The sequence below is a fragment of the Otolemur garnettii genome, unplaced genomic scaffold (genome assembly GCF_000181295.1).
Source record: "Otolemur garnettii isolate 467f Iridium unplaced genomic scaffold, OtoGar3 scaffold00023, whole genome shotgun sequence".
Classification (NCBI taxonomy): Eukaryota; Metazoa; Chordata; class Mammalia; order Primates; family Galagidae; genus Otolemur; species Otolemur garnettii.
The window spans coordinates 13,237,279-13,256,943 of NW_003852418.1; the positions used below are offsets into that span (position 1 = coordinate 13,237,279).

General features: G+C 43.6%; 1 protein-coding gene across 3 annotated transcripts in view; it reads right to left on the minus strand.

Moving 5' to 3' along the window:
* Positions 1 to 19,665, minus strand: part of ZFP64 (ZFP64 zinc finger protein) — a 93,128-nt gene that overhangs the window by 47,150 nt on the left and 26,313 nt on the right. Inside the window, exons 5-6 of one of the 3 annotated variants that reach the window (XM_012803967.2) lie at positions 17,397 to 17,648; positions 9,077 to 10,666 (exon numbers count right to left, since the gene is read on the minus strand). In XM_012803967.2, the coding sequence (XP_012659421.1) occupies positions 9,387 to 10,666; positions 17,397 to 17,648 (1,532 nt within the window). In that variant the 3' untranslated portion in view covers positions 9,077 to 9,386. Of the gene's footprint in view, positions 1 to 9,076; positions 10,667 to 17,396; positions 17,649 to 19,665 lie in introns of those variants that run through there. The other 2 variants (XM_012803968.2, XM_003787706.1) reach the window with 2 other exon arrangements.

The following is a 19,665-nucleotide window of genomic DNA, read 5'->3' on the forward strand; positions in this document are numbered from 1 at the left end:
AAAAAAAAAAAAGTAATATTCACCAAGGATAATAAACTGATTAAAAACCAGACTCATCTACCCCCGTTCAGATGTATAATACCAGTAAATTCTTGCTGATACTTAATAATCGTTTTTTGGGTGGGGCAGTTTTCCCGGCATATGGGGCTGGCACCCTATTCCTTTGAGCCATAGGCACCCCCCCCCACTTAATAATCATTTTTTAAAAAATGTGTAATATGGACCTGGCAAGATGGCTCACACCTATAATCCTAGGACTCTGTGAGGCAGAGGTGGGTGGATTGCCTGAGATCACAGGTTTGAAACCAGCCTGAGCCAGACCTAGGCCCCGCCTCTAAAAATAGCTGGGCAGTTGTGGCAGGCGCCTGTATAGTCCCAACTATTTGGGAGGCTGAGGCAAGAGACTTGCTTAAGCCCAAGAGTTTGAGGTTGCAGTGAGCTATGATGCCACAGCACACTATCAAGGAATACAAAGTAAGACTCTGTCTCAAAAAAAGAAAGTGTAATATATGTATATTGCTTTGATTAAATGTTTCTAATGATAATTTGATATAGAAGAAATGTCCAAAGATTGGAGCCTTGTGATCATAAGAAATAAAAACAGTGAATTTCAATTTATACAACCATAATTTTGTTTCTAAGAAGTTGGATGAGATAAATAACAAAAGAAATTTCAAAAATTAACAATGTTTCCTACTTTGAAGTTCCTATCTCTATTCTAGAAGCTTTAGAGTAGGTGTCCTTACACTACGGCCCGCGGGCCACATGTGGCCCTCCTAGGACGTTTACCGGGCCAGCTGGGTGTTTTTGCCGCTGCTGCCTATCCTGCTTAGCAGCTGACTCATTCCGGGCCCCGTAGTCCAGCCCTCCAATGGTCTGAGGGACAGTGAACTGGCCCCCTGTTTAAAAAGTTTGAGGACCCTGCTTTAGAGACTAGTTCTCTCAACCCGATTGGCTAAAGTGAGACACTGCCCACTTTTTTTCCTGGCAACACCATCATTTGATCTCAACTTTGCTGGGCCACTAGACTTACAGCATCTGAGAATTGGGTCAGATCAGATCACATTTTACATTTCCACCAGAACAGAGTTTAAAGAGTGCTGAGAAAAGAATCTTATTTCTAAAGGTATCATTGGCTCAGCACCTGTGGCTCAAGCGGCTAAGGCGCCAGCCACATACACCTAAGGTGGCGGGTTTGAATCCAGCCTAGGCCCACCAAACAACAATGACGGCTGCAACCAAAAATAGCCAGGCGTTGTGGCGAGGTGGAGGCAGGAGACCCACTTGAGCCGAGGAGTTGGAGGTTGCTGTGAGCTGTGATGTCACAGCACTCTACCCGGGGGACAGCTTGAGGCTCTGTCTCAAATAAATAAATAAATAAATAAAGGTATCATTCATCTACCAGGACAAAAGTTGTTCACCTATCTGCCTTTTCTGAGAAATACACTCCAGAATGTGCGCTAAATGAACAAAAATAAAATCAGAGTAAAGATGAGAAACTGGGGAAGATGGAAAGTATAGTAGATTCTGAGAAACAATGAACATAATGATTTTTGGTTAAGTCTAAATGGAGATGGTAATTTGACTGGGAATTTTAATGTCACCATAGGGTAACACTTTAAAAAAGCCTACAATAAATTCGTAAGTGAGCTCAGCAAAAACTCGGTATTTGGGATGGGGGAGCTATACAAAATGATGAGGCCTAAAAGCGTCCTCTTATTGAGGAGAAGAACTTCTTAATGGAAGACTGAGGCATGGTTAATATCTGCTTTTTATAGTGCCGTAAAGAAATATAATTTTAACAATACAGTAGAATCTCTGTAAGTTGACCACCCAAGGGACTGTAACTAACTTGTCAACATACGATAGTGTTCAACGTAGGAGCTAGGCCTGCTGTACTGATACGACGTACATGTCCGGTCTATGAGAATTAGGTCACCTTTAGGAGGTGGTCAGTGTAGGGAGGTGGTCAACTATGGAGGTTCTACTGTACTACTGTGAGGTTAAGCATGATCTAAGCTGCTAAATGCCAAGAACAAGTATTAATATATAGGACCACAAACTTGTACGCATCAAACAACACAGGGCAAACGTAATGAAACAGGACACCCCGGGAATACGAGCAAAGCTTGATTAAAATAGCACAATCCCAGGGAGAGGTTTTAAAATTCTTCTTTCAAACTTTGCCAAGTACACAGAAACTAAGAGGGGACTAGAGGAATTAAATAACAAAGTCAACTTGATCTGTAAAGTTTTGAACTCTACAGAGACTATATACTTTTCTCTGATATTCACCAGACACTTACAGAAATTGGTCATGCGAATGGTGTACAGAAACTATTAAGTTTCAAAAAGCATATATTTTACAGGTGAATTCTCAGACCCAAACCCAGTAATATCAGGAAAGCTGAAATACAGCTTTCCAAATTATAGCTATAGGCGGACCTCGATTTATTGCCCTTGACTTTGCTGTGCTTCCCAGATTCTGCTCTTTACAAGTTGAAGGTCTGTGGCGGCCCTGTGTCCAGCAAGTCCGTGAGTACAATTTCTCTAACAGCACACACTTACTTTGCATCTCTGTGTCACATTTTGGTAATCCTCACGATATTTTCAACTTTTCCACCATAATCTTACCAGGGTATCCCCAAAGTCACCATATTGGCCAAACCACAGATTATCTTGGAATGTGTTTGCCATGAGTAGGAGAGAAGACTTTGCCTGTGTGTGTATAGAAAGAGATGGCCTGGCTTGGCGCCTATAGCTCAGTGGTTAGGGCCCTGGCCATCTACGCCAGAGCTGGCGGGTTCAAACCCGGCCCGAGCCTGCCGAACAAGAATGACAACTACAACCAAAAAATAGCCGGGCATTGTGGTGGGTGCCTGTAGTCCCAGCTACTTGGGAGGCTGAGGCAAGAGAATAGCTGAAGCCAAGAGTTTGACGTTGCTTTGAGCTATAACACCACAGCACTCTACTGAGGGGGACATAGTGAGACTGTCTCAAAGAAAAAAAAGGACATGGCCAACACGTAGAGGATGTTTTGTAAATATTTTGTAAAATTTTATAATGGATATTAATAAGTAAAGGCATACTTAGTTACAAGTTCCCATTTTCCCTACGCATGGTGACTTCTGGGTGCACCGAATGGATGACAGCACGTCTGTTTACAATGTGGCTTATCAGTTATGGTTGGTGATCTATGATCGGTGATCTATGATCGGTGATCTTTGATATTATTAGTTGTTTTAAGGTGCCGTGAACTGCACCCATACATAGGTATGACAAACATAACCCACAAACACACATTCTGCCTGTTCCACCAACGGCCAGCCCTATATCTCCTTTCCTCTCATTGGTCCCTTCTATTCCCTAAGCAACAATGATCCTGAAAAGAGGCCAAATAATAACCCCACCATGGACCCTACGTGTTCAAGCAAAAGGGAGTGTTGTGCGTCTCTCATTTTAATTAAAAGCTAGACATGATCAAGCTTAGTGAAGACGGCGCGTTGAAGGTGGAGATAGACTGAAAGCCAAGTCTCTTGCTCCACAGCTAGCCAAATTCTGAATGTAACAAAATCGTTCTCGAAGGAAACTATGAAGTGCTTCTCCAGCGAGCACATGAATAAGAAAGCAAAGCAGGTGTGTTGCTGGGACAAAGTCTGGGTGGTCCGGACGGAAAATCAAATCAGCCATGAGAGTCAAACCCCCAACCAGAGCAAGGTCCTAACTCTGGTCAAGTCTGTGAAGGCTGAGAGAGGAGAGAACTGAAGAAGAAAAGTTGGAAGCCAACCCAGAGTTTGGTTCATGAGGTCTAAGGAAAGAGGCCATGTCCATAAAAATGGAAGATGTAGAAACCCCAGCAAGTTCTCAGATCCAGCTAAGATCACGGAGGAAGGTGGCCACACCACCCAACAGATTTCAGTGCAGATGAAACAGCACCTCTTGGAAGAAGCTGCCACCTAGGACCTTAATAAGAAGAGAGGGAAAGTCAACGGTTGGCTTCCAAGCTTCAGAGGGAGGCTAACTCTCTTGTTAGGGGCTAATCAGCAGGTGACTTTAAGTTGAAGCCAATGTTTATTTTACTATTCCAAAATCCCAGACCTGTAAGAAGTGTGCTAAATCTACTCTGCCTGTGCTCCAGCAGTGGAATAACACCTGGATGACAGCACGTCTCTTTATGACACAGTTTACTGAATATTTTAAGCCCACTGTTGAAATGTACTACTTAGAAAAACGATTCCTTACAAAAGATCACTGGTCATTGACCTGGGTCTCGGTCACTCACCCAAGAGCTCTGATGGAAATGCACAAACAGATGAATATCGTTTCCAAGCCTGCTGACACAACACTCATTCTGTAGCCCACGGATCAGGAAAGAATTTTGACTTTCTCGTCTTATTATTTAAGAACTACATTTTGTATGGCTACACCTGCCATAAATACTGATTCCTCTGATGGATGCTCTAGGCAAAATAAATTGAAAACCTTCTAGAAGGGATTCACCATTCTAGATGCCATGAAGAACGTTTGTGGTTCACGGGAGGAGGTCAAAATAGCAACATGAATAAGAGTTTGAAAGAAGTCGATCCTTTCACGAGTGACTATGAGGGGGTTAAGACTTCAGGGTAGGAAGTAGCTGCAAACGTGGTACAGAAAGCAAGAGAATGAGAACTAGAGATGGAGCCCGAAGAGGGACTGAAGTCCTGCAATGCCATGGTAACGCTGGAGGGGAGGAGGGGCTGCTTCTTGTAGATGAGCAAAACACGTGGTTTCTTGAGATGGAATCTACGCCTGGTGAAGATGCTGTGAGCTTGGTTGAAATGACAACAAGGGTTTAGCATAACACGTAAACTTAGTTGATAAAGCAGCCACAGGGGTTTGAGAGGACTGGCTCCAATTTTAAAAGAAGTTCTGCCGTGGATTAAATGCTATCAAATAGGCTTGCATGTCACAGAGAAATCTTTTATGAAAGGAAGAGTCAACTGAAGTGGCCAACTTCATTATTTTCTTATTTTAACAAACTGCCACAGCCACCTCAGCCTTCAGCTACCACCACCCTAATCAGTCAGCAGACATCAACTCAGAGGCAAGACTCTCCACCAGCAAAAAGATTACAACTTGTTGAAGGCTCAGATGAGTGCTAGGATTTTTCAGCAATAAAATAGTTTAAAATTAACGTATGGGCTTGGTGCCTGTAGCTCAAGTGGCTAAGGCACCAGCCACATACACCAGAGCTGGCAGGTTCGAATCCAGCCCGGGCCTGCAAACAACAACTACAACCAAAAAATAGCCGGGCATTGTGGCGGGCACTTGTAGTCCCAGTTACTTGGGAGGCTGAGGCAAGAGAATTGCCTAAGCCCAAGAGCTGGAGGTTGCTGTGAGCTATGACCCCACAGCCCTCTACCAAGGGTGAAAAAGTGAGACTCTGTCTCTAAAAAATTAAAAATATATATATATAGCTTTAAATGTTTTTATTATTAAAGGTTGAATAAGTGAACTTAAGAGAGAACATTGAATGACAATAACAAGAAAAATGGAAAGAAGCCAAGGAAAGAATTATTAAAGGTAAAAGCTGAAAGCTGAAAAAACCAAATGGAAAAGGGGAAAAGAAATTTCACTCTAATGCAAATGACTAAATAAACAAGTCTTTGGCATCTAAGTAGAGGAATAAAAATACTAGAAAATCTATACTAGCAACAAGAAAGTTGATACACCCCAAAATGTTGAAGATATTGAACTATTTTATTTTATTTATTTATTTAGAGACAGAGTCTCACTGTGTTGCCCTTGGTAGAGTGCTGTGGCATCACAGCTCGCAGCAACCTCAAACTCTTTGGGCTCCAGCGATTCTCTTGCCTCAGCTTCCCCGAGTAGCTGGGACTACAGGCGCCTGCCACAATGCCCAGCTATTTTTTTTTGTTGTTGTTGTAGTTGTCATTGTTGTTTGGCAGGCCTGGGCTGTGTTCAAACCCATCAGCCCCAGTGTATGCGGCCGACACCCTAGCTGTTGAGCTACAGGTGCCAAGCCAATATTGAACGATTTTAAAGAGCATATTAAATGAAATAATAAGATTACGGCTATGAAAATTTGGAGCAAAATGAACTTTTTTGCTCCAAATAAATATAAATTATTAAAATTGATCTAGATGAGGCATACAAACTGAACAGGCCAGTTATTCAAGAAAAATATTGGAAAGTTTATTAAGGCTGATGAATGACAAGGGCGCTGGCCTCAATAATAGAACAGATAATTTCCAAGATAAACTATTGCAGGTCATTAAAAAAAGAAGAAAAGAACTCTCATTTATTTTTAGAACAGTGCAAATAAACAAAAATCTGGTTGGCAACTGGCTCACGCCTGGAATCCCAGCATTCTGGAGGCCGGGCCAGGTGGATCATCTGAGCTCAGGAGTTTGAGACCAGCCTCTGAAAGAGCAAGTCCCCCTACTTAGTAGAATGAGTCTCTGCTAAAAATAGAGGGAAAAAAAAGAAATAGAATAAAATAAGCAAAAATCAGAGATACCCCCCCCACACACAAAATACCTCGACATTAACTGCACTTATGTACAGACACCTGCTGCCTATCAGTGGAGACCAACTCGGAGAAGTCCGTCCCTCGGCTATTTCATCACTGTGTTACGTTATCATTTGATTCTATGTGTGTTGGTCAGAGCACAGAAAACTGAACCTTATTACTTTGGGTAGGGAGAGAATAAGGAAGGGCCAGAGGTGGTTGGCTTGGTTTTTATGCAATTTTGTTTATAATTTATCACAAGGAACGAGTTTTGCTGTGGCAGTTTGTAAAAAAAGAAAAGCAACCTAAAACACCAAACCAAATACTTGTGTCTGAGTGTGTATATGTATGCGTGCGGAGGTATATGCACATATCGAGGACAGCTGGTTGGGGGCGATGTAAGGATATAAAAAGAAATATGGAATGTAAAGAGAAAATGGTATGACTAATACAGCCTGAACTAGAACTGCAGTGGAAAACATATACGTATACACACACAAAATGGAAATGAAGTCCAACAAAATGGGTACAGTGTTTGCATCTGGGTAATAAGATTATTAGTAACTTTTTTTTCCCCAATAATATTCTGGGGTGGCACCTGTGGCTCAGTGGGTAAAGCACCGGCCCCATATACCGAGGGTGGGGGGTTCAAACGTGGCTTCAGCCAAACTGCAATAAAAAAATAGCCAGGCGTTGTGGCAGGCACCTGTAATCCCAGCTACTTGGGAGGCTGAGGCAAGAGAATCGCCTAAGCCCAGGAGTTGGAGGTTGCTGAGTTGTGTGATGCCACAGCACTCTACCAAGGGTGATAGTAAAGTGAGAGTCTGTCTCTATTAAAAAAAAAAAAAATCTGCTTCTCAGCTCAGCTCCTGTAGCTCGGTGGTTAGGGCACTGGCCACATACACGGGGGCTGGCAGGTTCAAACCAGGCCCAGGCCTGCTAAACAACAATGACAAAAAACAACAACAACAAATAGCCAAGCATTGTGGCAGGCGCCTATAGTCCCAGTTACTTGGGAGGGTGAGGGAAAAGAACTGCTTAAGCCCAAGAGTTTGAGGTTGCTGTGAGCTATGACGCCACGGCACTCTACCCAGGGTGACTAAGTGAAACTCTGTCTGGAACAAAAAACAATTGTGCTTCTCGTATTTTCTATCTTAAATACACACTATATTTATAATCAGGAAAAACAATTCTTTGAGGTTGAAAAAGGGGCCCTCGGTGGGTGGGTGGGGGGGGAAGAAAGATGTGGAAAACAGGCTTGTGACAATCAAAGTTTCCCAGGTAAAATCCCACAGCTGAGCGGTTTCCTATAAGAGTTGCAGTAGTGAGTCTAAAGAGATGAAATTATTCCCATCACTAACCTGGTACACTGTGAGCCTTTTCTGTTTCTTATCAACACTGTAGTTAATAACTCATTATTACCACTGCCGATATAGAAACAAAGAAATTCTGGCAAGTCATCAGAATTGTGTTGGAATCCTAAGGATCAAAGCAAGACAGGAGACAAATGGAGCTCTAACTCTGTAGCTATTCCTAAGGGAAGGGAACTTTGCATTTCTAACAGGCAAATCATCAATGTTTCTAAGGCTACCATTTTGTATTTCCCAAGTTTATTAATACAAAAAAAACCTTCATATAAAATTGAGATGCTCTGCCTAATAATTTTGATTAAATAAATTCTGTGTCAGGAAACAAAGTCTTAACAACTCAAGGAAAGATGTGTCTAAGTATTCTTGTAGCATTCTAAACATGCCTCTCTCACAAGAGTAACCTCCACTCCTTATCAATCCACACTGACACCAGAAATCAGAGATATTACCACCCTAGGCAAAGAGTGGTTGAAATATGGGTAATTCTAGCTTGCTCTCTGGTGCCACCTACTGAGAAAACAGAGCATAATTTGAATTTTCTTCTCCCTTAAAATCCCATGTTTTTAAAAAACCTGACTGCTCCCCCAAGTCACCCCTCTGAACTCCGAATCCGCACAGATATCAAAATCAAAATAAACAGTATTCTAGAAAATTCTCTCTTAATTGCTAGTAGGAACTTGCATCATATTTGCACCATTTAGGAGATGTCGAGACTGTCAGTCTGAAGTTTTAAAGTAAAATGATAGTTGGATGGATCACTTTAGGTATTGCCAATATTTAATTTAGCCGTGAAGGGGGTAAGATATTTGTGTAATGTTCATGAGAGAACTAAACACCTTTGATGCTTTAAGTTCTCTTTAATTATATAATGATTTATATAATTATCCCCACATCATACCTTGACTCTAAAGAATCATTAACATTCAGTATATTTTAATCAGAGATTAATTTATTAGCGAATCATTCCTTTTATGCTCATCAGTACTAAATTTTTTTTCAGGGGGGGGTCAAGTATCCATGAAGTATTATGCAGAAAATAGTCCTTCATGCCTATAGATTTGTATTTATATACTGAGACACCAGTACCCCAAAATCTGAAGATGATTTCATAATAGGACAAAAGAGAATGGAAAAAGTACCACCTACTACCCAATTTTAACGGGATGGGGGAAAAAAACCCTTTATTAGAGTTGGAAATCAAGTTGGAAACAAACAAACAAATATATTCACTATTTAATGCATTTAATTCCAACCCTTCATTGGAATCTTCTTGGTAACATTAGTCAGCAATTAACACGGCGATTCTGAGGTGGTCTCCAAGTTGTTACAACGTTAAAAAAATTATAGTAAGCAGTATAAAATTACAATTTATTACGGAGGGGGAGATTCACAACACTCCTTAAAAACAATAAGAGCAAACCTCTCGAAGAGTTCTAGTTAGGATTTTTCTTTCTTCTCTCTCTCTTTTTTTTGTCATTAGTTTTTTCTTTTTGTTTTTTAAGTGCTTAATCTGGTATGGAGTCAGCTGGGCAGAGCAAAGCGGGGTGGGCTGCCCCCTGAATGATGGAGAATGTCTGCTTGGGTAGTTCTTGCTGCGAAGAGGAGAATATAGGTGGAGCGGAGGTGGCCACCGTGATGTCCTGGCCACCGTCGCTCACCACTGTCACTTCAGCCGTCCCTTCCTGAATCAAAGCGTTAAGGCCTTCAAAGTCAGTGCAAGTGATACCCGAACTGGTGATGAAAGTCTGGTTGCCGGAGCCTTCCTGGGGGCCGCCCGGGGCCGTGGGGATCAGAGTCTGGTGCAGGGTGGCTCCGTCCGTCTGGTCGTGAGTGGTCAGCAGGACAGCCGGCTGGGTCATGGTGCCAGCCTCGCTTGGACACGCCGAAGACTGAGGAGGAGCGATCAGACTGACCTGGCGCAAGATCTGTAGCCGGCCGTTCCCCGGGAGTTCCTCTGGGCTCTGGGCCACCATGGCGGGCGGCACGATGTTCACCGCGGCCGCTGCGGCCTGGACGATAGTGTTGGCCTGGGGCACCTGATGCCCTACGATGATCTTGACTCTTCCCTCGCTGAACTGGGGCACTTGGCTGGGCTGCAGGGGCACCTGGAGGTGGCCCACAGTGAGGGGCGCAGGCGGCTGCTTGCCAGGGTCGATCTGAAACTGGAGGACGGTCACGTCCGAGTTCTTATTCTCGCTGTACTCACTGTGCTGCCGCTTGTGGCTGCGGAGCGAATCCTCCCGCATGAAGGAGGCATCGCAAATGTCACAGTGGAAAGTCTTCTTGGCGTCCAGCTTGGCGACCTGCCGGCTGCTCTGCCTGCCCGTGTCCTTCCTCTCCGGGGCCTCGGCCTTGACCATGTCCCCGTGGAACTTCTTCATGTGCTTGCTGAGGTTGCTGGGCTGCTTGGTGTCGAAGCTGCAGTAGCTGCAGCGGAAGGGCCGGTCGGCGCAGTGGGTGCGCGCGTGCACGCGCAGGGCGGCCTTGCTGGAGCAGGAGTAGCTGCACTCCGAGCACTTCTCGGGATGCTCGGACTGGTGCACGCGGCTGTGCTTCCGGAGGGTGGCTTTGCTGTCACCCAGGAAGTCGCAGTGCGGACACTTGAAGTTATTCCCGCTGTGCTTGATGCGGATGTGCGACTTGAGGTTCCCCTTCATGGTGCAGCGGACATTGCAGAACTCGCACTTGAAGGGCTTCTCCCCCGAGTGCACCCGCATGTGCCTTTTCAAGTCCGAGCTGATTTTGAACTTGGCGCTACAGAGCCAGCACTGGAAGGGGGCATCCCCTGTCAACACAAGGTGAGTTTCGATAAGAACAGGCAGGCAACAACCACAGCGGATCCCCCCGAAGCACATACCAGAAACTCTTACACCAAGGCGGGCGGGTGGAGACCTCCCAACTGCAGCTCCTAGAAGCCCCTGGGAGGGGGCTCTTAGGGGAGGATTTCTCTTCTTTCCCCAGACCTCAACTACTACCACCTTTATAAAACCCAGAAGAAAGGGCGGCGCCTGTGGCTCAAAGGGGTAGGGTGCCGGCCTCATATGCTGGAGGTGCTGGGTTCAAACCCAGACCTGGCCAGAAAAAAAAAAACAAACCCAGAAGAAAAACGAGAGATTGAACAAGAGGTATTTAGGCTCAGCGCCTGTGGCTCAAGCGGCTAAGGCGCCAGCCATATACACCTAAGGTGGTTCGAATCCAGCCCGGCCGGCCAAACAACACTGACAGCTGCAACCAAAATAATAGCCAGGCGTTGTGGCGGGCACCTGTGGTCCCAGCTACTTGGGAGGCAGAGACAGGAGACTTGCTTAAGCCCAGGAGTTGGAGGTTGGTGTGAGCTGTAATGCCACCGCACTCTACCCAGGGGGGGATAGCTTGAGGCTCTGTCTCAAAAAAAAAAAAAAAAAGAACAAGAGGTATTTAATCGTCCCTAATAAAATATGATGTGTAAATATGCTTGTTATATTCTTTAAGACACTCAAAAGCTACGATTCCTACAGTTAATGCACCAGCTCTGGGAGGTAATGGTTCGCACTTGTACACTTGCATAGTCTGTGGATTTTTGTTTTTGTTTTTTTGAGAGAGAGTCTTGCTTTGTCACCCTTGGTAGAGTGCTGTGCTGTCATAGCTCACAGCAACCTGCAATTCTCCGACTCAAGCAATTCTCTTGCCTCAGCCTCCCAAGTAGCTGGGACTATAGGCCACAATGCCTGGTTATTTCGTTGTTGTTTTTCTTTTTTTTCTTTTTTAAAGAGAGGGGATTTCACTCTTGCTCAGGCTGGTCTAGAACTCCTGAGCTCAAGCCGTCCGCCCATCTCATCCTCCTAGAGTGCTAGGATCACAGGCGTGAGCCTCCCCGCAGACTGTGTTACATGTTGTAACAGATTTTCAGATGGGTTAGCTTCACCCTGTACTCATCCGAGCATTCTTTTTACATGGATCGAAACAGCCAGCTTATGCTTCATGAAGATTTTAATAAAGATGAGTTTATTGCACAAAATTTATTTATCCCACACTGCCAGCTGTGATCTATGTTTGTGAAGTTACAAAATCCAGCTGCTTAATTTTTTGAAACATTCATATTTGCTAAAAGCTGAGCGGGAGGGGTGACACTGCAAACATCTGAATGGATACAATATTTCAAATCTCTTTCCTTCATGTAAACCAAGTCCCAATTATCTGTGGCAATGATAATCCAAGCAAATTGGTTACCCCTCTCCATTTCAATATCGCTTAAGCAAGTGAAATAACAGCAGCCAATAGCCTTCAATTGCTTCCAGAATGGCAGGAGCTATGCTGAGATCTCCACAAGAATGGTTTCATTGGGTGCTGACAAGATCCCCCTGAGACGGGTACTATTAAGAATACTATTTTTACCACAATTGTAAAGATGAGAGGACTGTGGGCCAGGGAAACTACAGAACTTGTTCAAAATCACCTACTTGTACAAGGCAGAGCTTGGATTCCAAGCCAGGCTAACTCTGAAGCTGGTAATCTTAGATGCATATAACTGATGTTTGCATTCTTAGACTATAAACTCAAAAGACTGGGACTGCTCCCTCCAACCCCTGGTTTGTTGGCATAGGGCCTACAAAATCACCATGATGTTTGCTTAAGACATGCAAATAGATATGGCAAGGAGCAATTTAACAAGCTTCTAGAAAATTGAGAAGCCTAAACCTAAACAACGCTTTGTGTGATTAAATACCACCAAGATCATGCATACCAGATTAATAAGAAACAGTAAGTTATAGCCTATGGGCCAAATCTTGCCCACAGTCTGTTTGTATTAATAAAGTTTTATTAAAACACAGCCATGCCCATTTGTTGACACATGGTTACTTTCACTCCATAATGGCACAGGTGAGCAGTTGTGGCCCACAAAGCTGAAAATAGTTACAATCTGGCCTTTTCCAGAAAAAGTTCACTTTTTCTGCTTCAGAATGTTGTTCTTAACCCTTTTTATGCAATGACCCTTTTTTGGCAGTTTAGTGAAGCCCATGGAACCCTTCTCAGATAATGTTTCAAATGTACAAAATAAGCTAAAATGAAAACAATAAGAATATAAAAGAAACTATATTAAAGCAGTTGTTAAAAGAAAAACAAAACATGGTGAAATGCCAATGCATGTGTTTTACTAACGCATTAAATAATAAGACTTAGCGGCGGGTCTAGAAACTACAGTAATTTCTAAATAAAGAAGAGTGTAGAAGCTATTTTGTCTCTCTGCAACAATTATTGTGAAAAGATTTGTGATCTTTACTGGTGACAAGTTCACAGGCATTATTACCAGCTTGGTTGCCTATGTTCATAATGGAAGGATATGTCAAATTTCAGGGCAGGTTAGCGAAAATGAAGATGTAATTTTTCTTTCCATCCAAGTTCATGGATCTCCCTCCCAAATTTTATTCATGGATTTCTGGGGGGGAAGATGTCTGAGGACCCAGAATATGAAACACAACTCCAGAACATCCTAGCTGGTTTACCAGTGATATCCTTGCCCAAATCATAGTGACAGTCTTCATCGTTTTGGGGCAATAGGCATAGCTGAGATCTAGAGAAACCCGATAACCAAATCTCACAGCTAAATTGCAGAGCTTAACAACACTTTTTGACATGAAAGCAAAAGTCTTCAATCTCTTCATCATTGCCTTTTTCTTTTTCTTTAACCATAAATTTAGTTCTTCAATGAGCCATATTTATCACCAGCCCACTGGCCTGCAAGCTTCAAAGCTAATGACTGTATTCATTCTTGCCCACTACCTGATGTCTACAATGTCTGGCCCATAGAGAGGTTTAAAAAGCGTTGAATGAATAAGTGATTTAAGATGATAGATCTTTCTCGAGTTTAGGTTGTTACTAAAGCAACTGATGAGGTAGTCCGTCAAATCAACGCAGGGGTAAAAACAGAATTCTATTAATTTAAAATTCTACAAGTGCCACAGATTTGTAATAGGGAGAATGAACCTTCCACGGAGACAATGCATAAATGGCACACATTTAAATTTTTATTTTTAATTTTTTATTATTAAATCATAGCAGTGTACATTAATACTTAAATATTTATTTATTTTTGGAGACAAAGTCTCACTATGTCACCCTCTGTAGAGTACTGTGACGTCACAGCTCACAGCAACCTCAAACTCTTGGGCTCAAGCGATTCTCTTGCCTCACCCTCTCAAGTAGATGGGACTACAGGTGCCCCACAATGCCCTGGCTATTTTTTTTTTTGCATTTGTCATTGTTGGTTAGCTGGCCTGGGCCAGGTTCGAACCCACGAATTTTGGTGTATGTGGCTGGCACCGTAACCACTGTGCTATGGGCGCCAAGTCCACATTTAAATTTTAGAAAACATGGCTTTTCCAGACCAATTTAAAGATGCTACTATAAATGTCAAGTTCATCCTTGTAAGTCAAAATGAACCACATTCACAAATGAATCCTTTGGTTTCTCTAATTTAGGCTGGGGGAGTTTTCCAAAGACAATCAGTTGGATATCAATCATGCCAATGTCTTAATTTCTTATAGTAGATTCCAGAAATGTTCCCAAATCTCCCCATCTCCTCTCGCTGCTGTGGCATAGCCTCTGCCAGGTGTGTAATTATTTACGCTCTTCCAAAAGATAGGATGACCCGCCATGACCCACAATAAATAGCTTCACCATGTTATGGAATTTGGCCAAATTGTGGGTAACTTGACACAAGTACTGGCTTGAAATGGGATTGTGGTTTGGGGCTTGCTTGCAACTTGGTCATCGCCATGAGGAGGTCAATCCTGGCCTAGCTTGCTGGTCCCAAGAGAAGGATGACAGATTCCATAGACAAAGCCAGTGAGCAGCCAACCCATAGCCAGCAGGGTCTCAGACTTACAAGTGAGCCCAGCAAGGTCAGCAGAGCCACCGAGATGACACCCAGCTGATCCCCAGCATGGGAACAGAAGAGGCGTATTACTCTATCTCTTGAGATTTTGTGGGTTTTTATTATGACACATCATTGTGACAATAGATGACGGATACAGATGTTGCTATCTAGGAATGGGGAGCTGCCGTAACACAGAACCAAAATATATAGCATTGGTTTGGAGAGTGGGCAGCAGCCGGAGGCTGGAAAAATGGCAATGCACGCTGGTGAATGGCAAACATTTGGTAAAGCTGTCACCTGTGGCAGCTTAGAAGATAGGAAAGGCACACAATGAGTTTTGAACTTGAATGAAGAAATAAATTCTAGGCAGAACACAGAATGTGTTTTATAAGCTGCAGAAGACAAAGTCTGTAAGAAAGAGACAAACATAAAGAATTAGCCATTTTCCAAGCAGAATTTAGAGAAAAATAAAGAAAGTCAAAATGTGCTGGGTATAGTTTCTCACCTCCAGCCAGATGTTCAAAGTAAGAGAAGTCCCTGAGCACAATGGCCATATCCAAGGAACTGATCTTAGAGTGAAGCTCAAAGGAGAAATGAGGGGTCTCAATATAAGGTTCTTTGTTAAAATCTCCCAAAGAATTAAGTTGGTGCCAGGAATGTTCTCTAAGATGGACTCTATAGAGGGTTATCTGCCAAAAGTGACTATAATGGAGTTTAGAAAAAGAGATAAGGTTCCAAAATAACCGTGGGTATGGCTTTCGGTATGTGGATATATAGGCAACTCACAAAGTTCTAAAGACAGCAGCACTGTCACCAGCCTAGACTAAAACAAAACATAAGCGTTCACTTTGCATTCTTACCTCCCTCCAGCTTTTGATAGGCAGGAAGTAGGGTAAGAAAGTTTTTCAAAGGTACCTTTTTCAATTATTTTCAGAAGCGGCTTAGGAAAATGAAGGTAAAGATATTCCACAGGCAGATTCGCAAACCAAAGAGCTGAATTAAGGCCTACTCAAGAAACATTCCCTGGTCACTAAGTGAGAGGAACCTGGGAATATTTGCCCAGGAGGGTTTAAAAAATGCTATGGACCAGGGACTGCCAATGCCTCCTATTCTTACCCTTTCTAATAGCAGAATTATTCCAATCATCTTGGCTTGGTTTTCCTACTGTGTATTAGGGGTATCGTGACAGACAACTTGTCTTTTACGTCAATGTCTTTGGATGAAGAAAAGCCATATGTGGACCTGGTGGAGATCACACGAGCTGGTCTTTAAACTCTGATCTCATGATTGGATAAGACTTGTGGGGCTCCCGAGAAGGTGTACAGTGCACTTGGCATGTTGGAGAGATGTGAACGGTGGTGGGGATAGAGGGAGACTAATTGTTTGCAAAAATGGTCCCAATTCTTCACCCCTCCCTGAATCCCTGACCTTTGCCACCTGACCTTGTGGTGACCTCTCACCGTGGATGAGCTCAGTCCCGTTCCTGACATCAGGACCAACCATGTGACTTGCTGTAGCCAATGTGATCCACACAGAGACTTGATACACAACCAGAGCCTTAAAATGGACTGACATGCTGGGGATGGCTGGCTTGTACCTCTGCCATCCTTGGGAGGACAAGCTGGGGTTAGTCAAAGGTCCCAGGAGGAGGATGAGAGGAGGATAGAGCTGGGTTGCCTCAGACCAGGCCAGAGGACAGCCAGCCAGCCTACAGCCAGATCTCCAGCCTAGGTCAACAGACACCCAGCCTGCCCCTCACAGGTGAGTCAGCCAAACGAAGATCAACAGAGGTGTCTAGATAACTGTTTGCTGACCTGATGTATGAGCACAAATGCTGATTATATGCCTCTGAGACTCTGTGCACCTTCGTGGTTGTCATGCAGCGTCACTGTATCAATATCTAACTGATACACAAGTCTGAGGTAAAACAAATATAACGTGTTGAGTTACCTATTCTCCAGATTTTGCTATATGATTTTTGGTCAAGCTGTCTTATGCTGGATGCATCAGAGTAGACTTTAAAAAATTATTGAAATGGCTGGGCCACAGTTGCTCACGCCTGTAATCCTAGCACTCTGGGAAGCCGAGACAGGTGGATTGCTTGAACTCAGGAGTTCAAGACCAGCCTGAGCAAGAGCAACACTCCATCTCTACTAAAAATAGAAAAGAAAAAAAAAAAGTAGCTGGGTGTTTTGGTGGGTGCCTGTAGTCCCAACTACTCGGAAGGCTGAGGCAAGAGGATTATCCAAGCCCAAAGAGTTTAAGGTTGCTGTGAGCTATGACATCACAGCACTCTAGTCTGGGGCAACAGAGTGAGATTCTGTCTCAAAAGAAAAAAAATTACTGAAATGCCTAGCCATCATTTATTAATGATGCCTTGCTTATGTCTGTATTCGGTTTAGTGCCCCATCTCAGTTAGAAACTTTACTAGTGGATCAGTGATAGCTATAAGGTTATATAAAGACATGTATGAAGTTATAAACGATGTCTTCCCCCTGTTTAACTGGGAAAGGCTCTTCTGGGAGGATAAAAAGCAGAACTGAAAACCACGGAGTAACCACAAGTCTCAACCCATCTTCTCACATGGTGTCTACAGGTGCCTGAGATGTAAGCCGCAGGAAGTCAGCAGCGCGGAGCGTGAACCCGAGGCAGGACTTACCGGTGTGGGAGCGCAGGTGGACGGTGAGCTGGCTGGAGTTGCGGCTGGCGTACGGGCAGATCTGGCATTTGAAGGGCCGCTCGTCCGAGTGTATCCGCAGGTGCTTGTTGAGGCTGCTGCTGTCGGCGGCAGCGTAGTCGCACGTCTTACACTTGTAGGGCTTCACACCCGTGTGGCACCGCATGTGGGTTTTCAGCTTGTCCTTTCTGCTAAAGCACTTGCCACAGACTTCACACTTGTGGGGTTTGTCTCCTTCAAACGCACACACAGATGGCAGCAGGAAACAAGATTTGAAAAGAAAAAAAAGCTTATTTCCTGCCACCTTAAGGAAAAAGCAACATGTAACTGGGGAAAAATATTCAGAAAACTCCAAAGAGTGCTGGGTGGAGGATTGGCAAAGAGCTAACCTCTTGGGGTGAGGGGGAGTTTCTTCTTCCATTTTGCTTATTGGTATTTTCTAATTATATTTTTACAATGAATATGAATTCCTTATTAAAAAAATCAAGGGAACTAAAATGAAAAGTTTAAGTATAGCTAAGTAAAATAAGAAACTGTTCACTGTCTCTTACATCCAGTCTCCCCCTTTTCCTTTCCATAAGAGATTCATCCTAAAATTTAGAATTCCAAAGTTTTGGCAGAGTTCATGGCTGACCAGCCAAAGACGGTATTTCTCAGCCTCTCTTGCAGCTAGGTGTGATCCTGAGCCTAAGTTTTCATCACTGCAATGGCAGAGAAAGTAAACATGTGTCTCTTCCTAAGAGGAAACTGCTAGCCTTTTACTTTTTCTTTTTCCCCTCTTCCTATCAGCTGTAACCAAGATGTGGAGGTGAGTCAGCAGGTGAAAACAGCACACCTGCACACAGTCAGGTCACGTGACCTAGTGAGGCAGGAGGGACTTAAGTTCCCGGAGGATCTAGGGCAGAGCTTCTTACTTCTGTGCAGTTTTGTGAGAGAGACACAAACTCTTTTGAATTTATTTATCCTGTTTGAATCGGTGTTTGGGTTTCTTTGTTATAGCAGCTTAATCTGAACTTCACTGACATACATGTCAACATACCACCTGTGAACAACTGCTAACTTTTAAAAATAATTATCTTTTTTTTTTTTTAGAGACAGAGGTTTTACTATATTGTCCATGCTGGACTTAAATTCCTAGCCTCAAGCAGTCCTTCAACCTCAGCTTCCCAAGTAGCAGGGACTACAGGTGCACATGCCCCCATGCCTAGCCACTGTTAACTTTTCTTTCTTTCTTTTTTTTTTTTTTGAGACAGAGCCTCAAGCTGTCCCCTTGCGTAGAGTGCTGTGGCATCATAGCTCACAGCAACCTCCAACTCCTGGGCTCAAGTGAGTCTCCTGCTTCTGCCTCCCAAGTAGCTGGGACTACAGGCGCCCACCACAATGCCCGGCTATTTTTGGGTTGTAGCCGTCATTGTTGTTTGGTGGGCCCAGGCTGGTGGGCCCGCCAACTCAGGTGTATGTGGCTGGTGCCTTAGGCACTTGAGCCACAGGCGCCGAGCCTACTGCTAACTTTTCAATGTATTATATTTTCCAGTAATAATTTCTCGGCATGGTTAGCTGGTCATTAGTCCCTGTGGTCACTGCCCTGTATATTTGTGTAACTGGGTAGATGGTGGATGGTGAGTAGCTCGATAGTTTCCAGTTAGCTCTGCTGTAAAGAGCTGTTTTGCTGTTGCACTCCCCCAAACCCGAGAGGGAATTAAGCACACGCCCCCTCTCCAAAAGTAACTTAGGTAATGACACCTCCTTGTCTACCCTTGGACTTGAAGCTGCTGATGGAGATGCTTCACGCAGAACGCATCCTACAAACACAAGCTTGGTCGTGTGTAGAAGATGCTTTCTGAAGACTTGTAGAAAGAGGCTCACACTTCACAATGCTCTCCCGGTCACCACTGATAATTATTGTACTTCACTCTTTCAATGATAATTACGTTCTGCTTGATGAACGGAACATCAACATATGACCCCCACACACAGAGTTCCGCTGCTTGTTATATTAAAATGCTTACCAATACTTGAAACTCAGTATTTGGATAATCAGAATAAATCCAAATGGCAGGACCCCGTGAGGCTGGTTAGATATGATGGTGACCCCAATGCATAAGGCACTCACTGGTCACGGCTGAGCAATATGAGAAACGGCTGTTGTCTATTTCATCTTCCAAAGACTGAGGTCTTTGGGCAATCAGAGAAGTCAAACTTCAGTGTAGTTTATATACATAAATTTATACTTTTTGAATCTTTTTTTTTT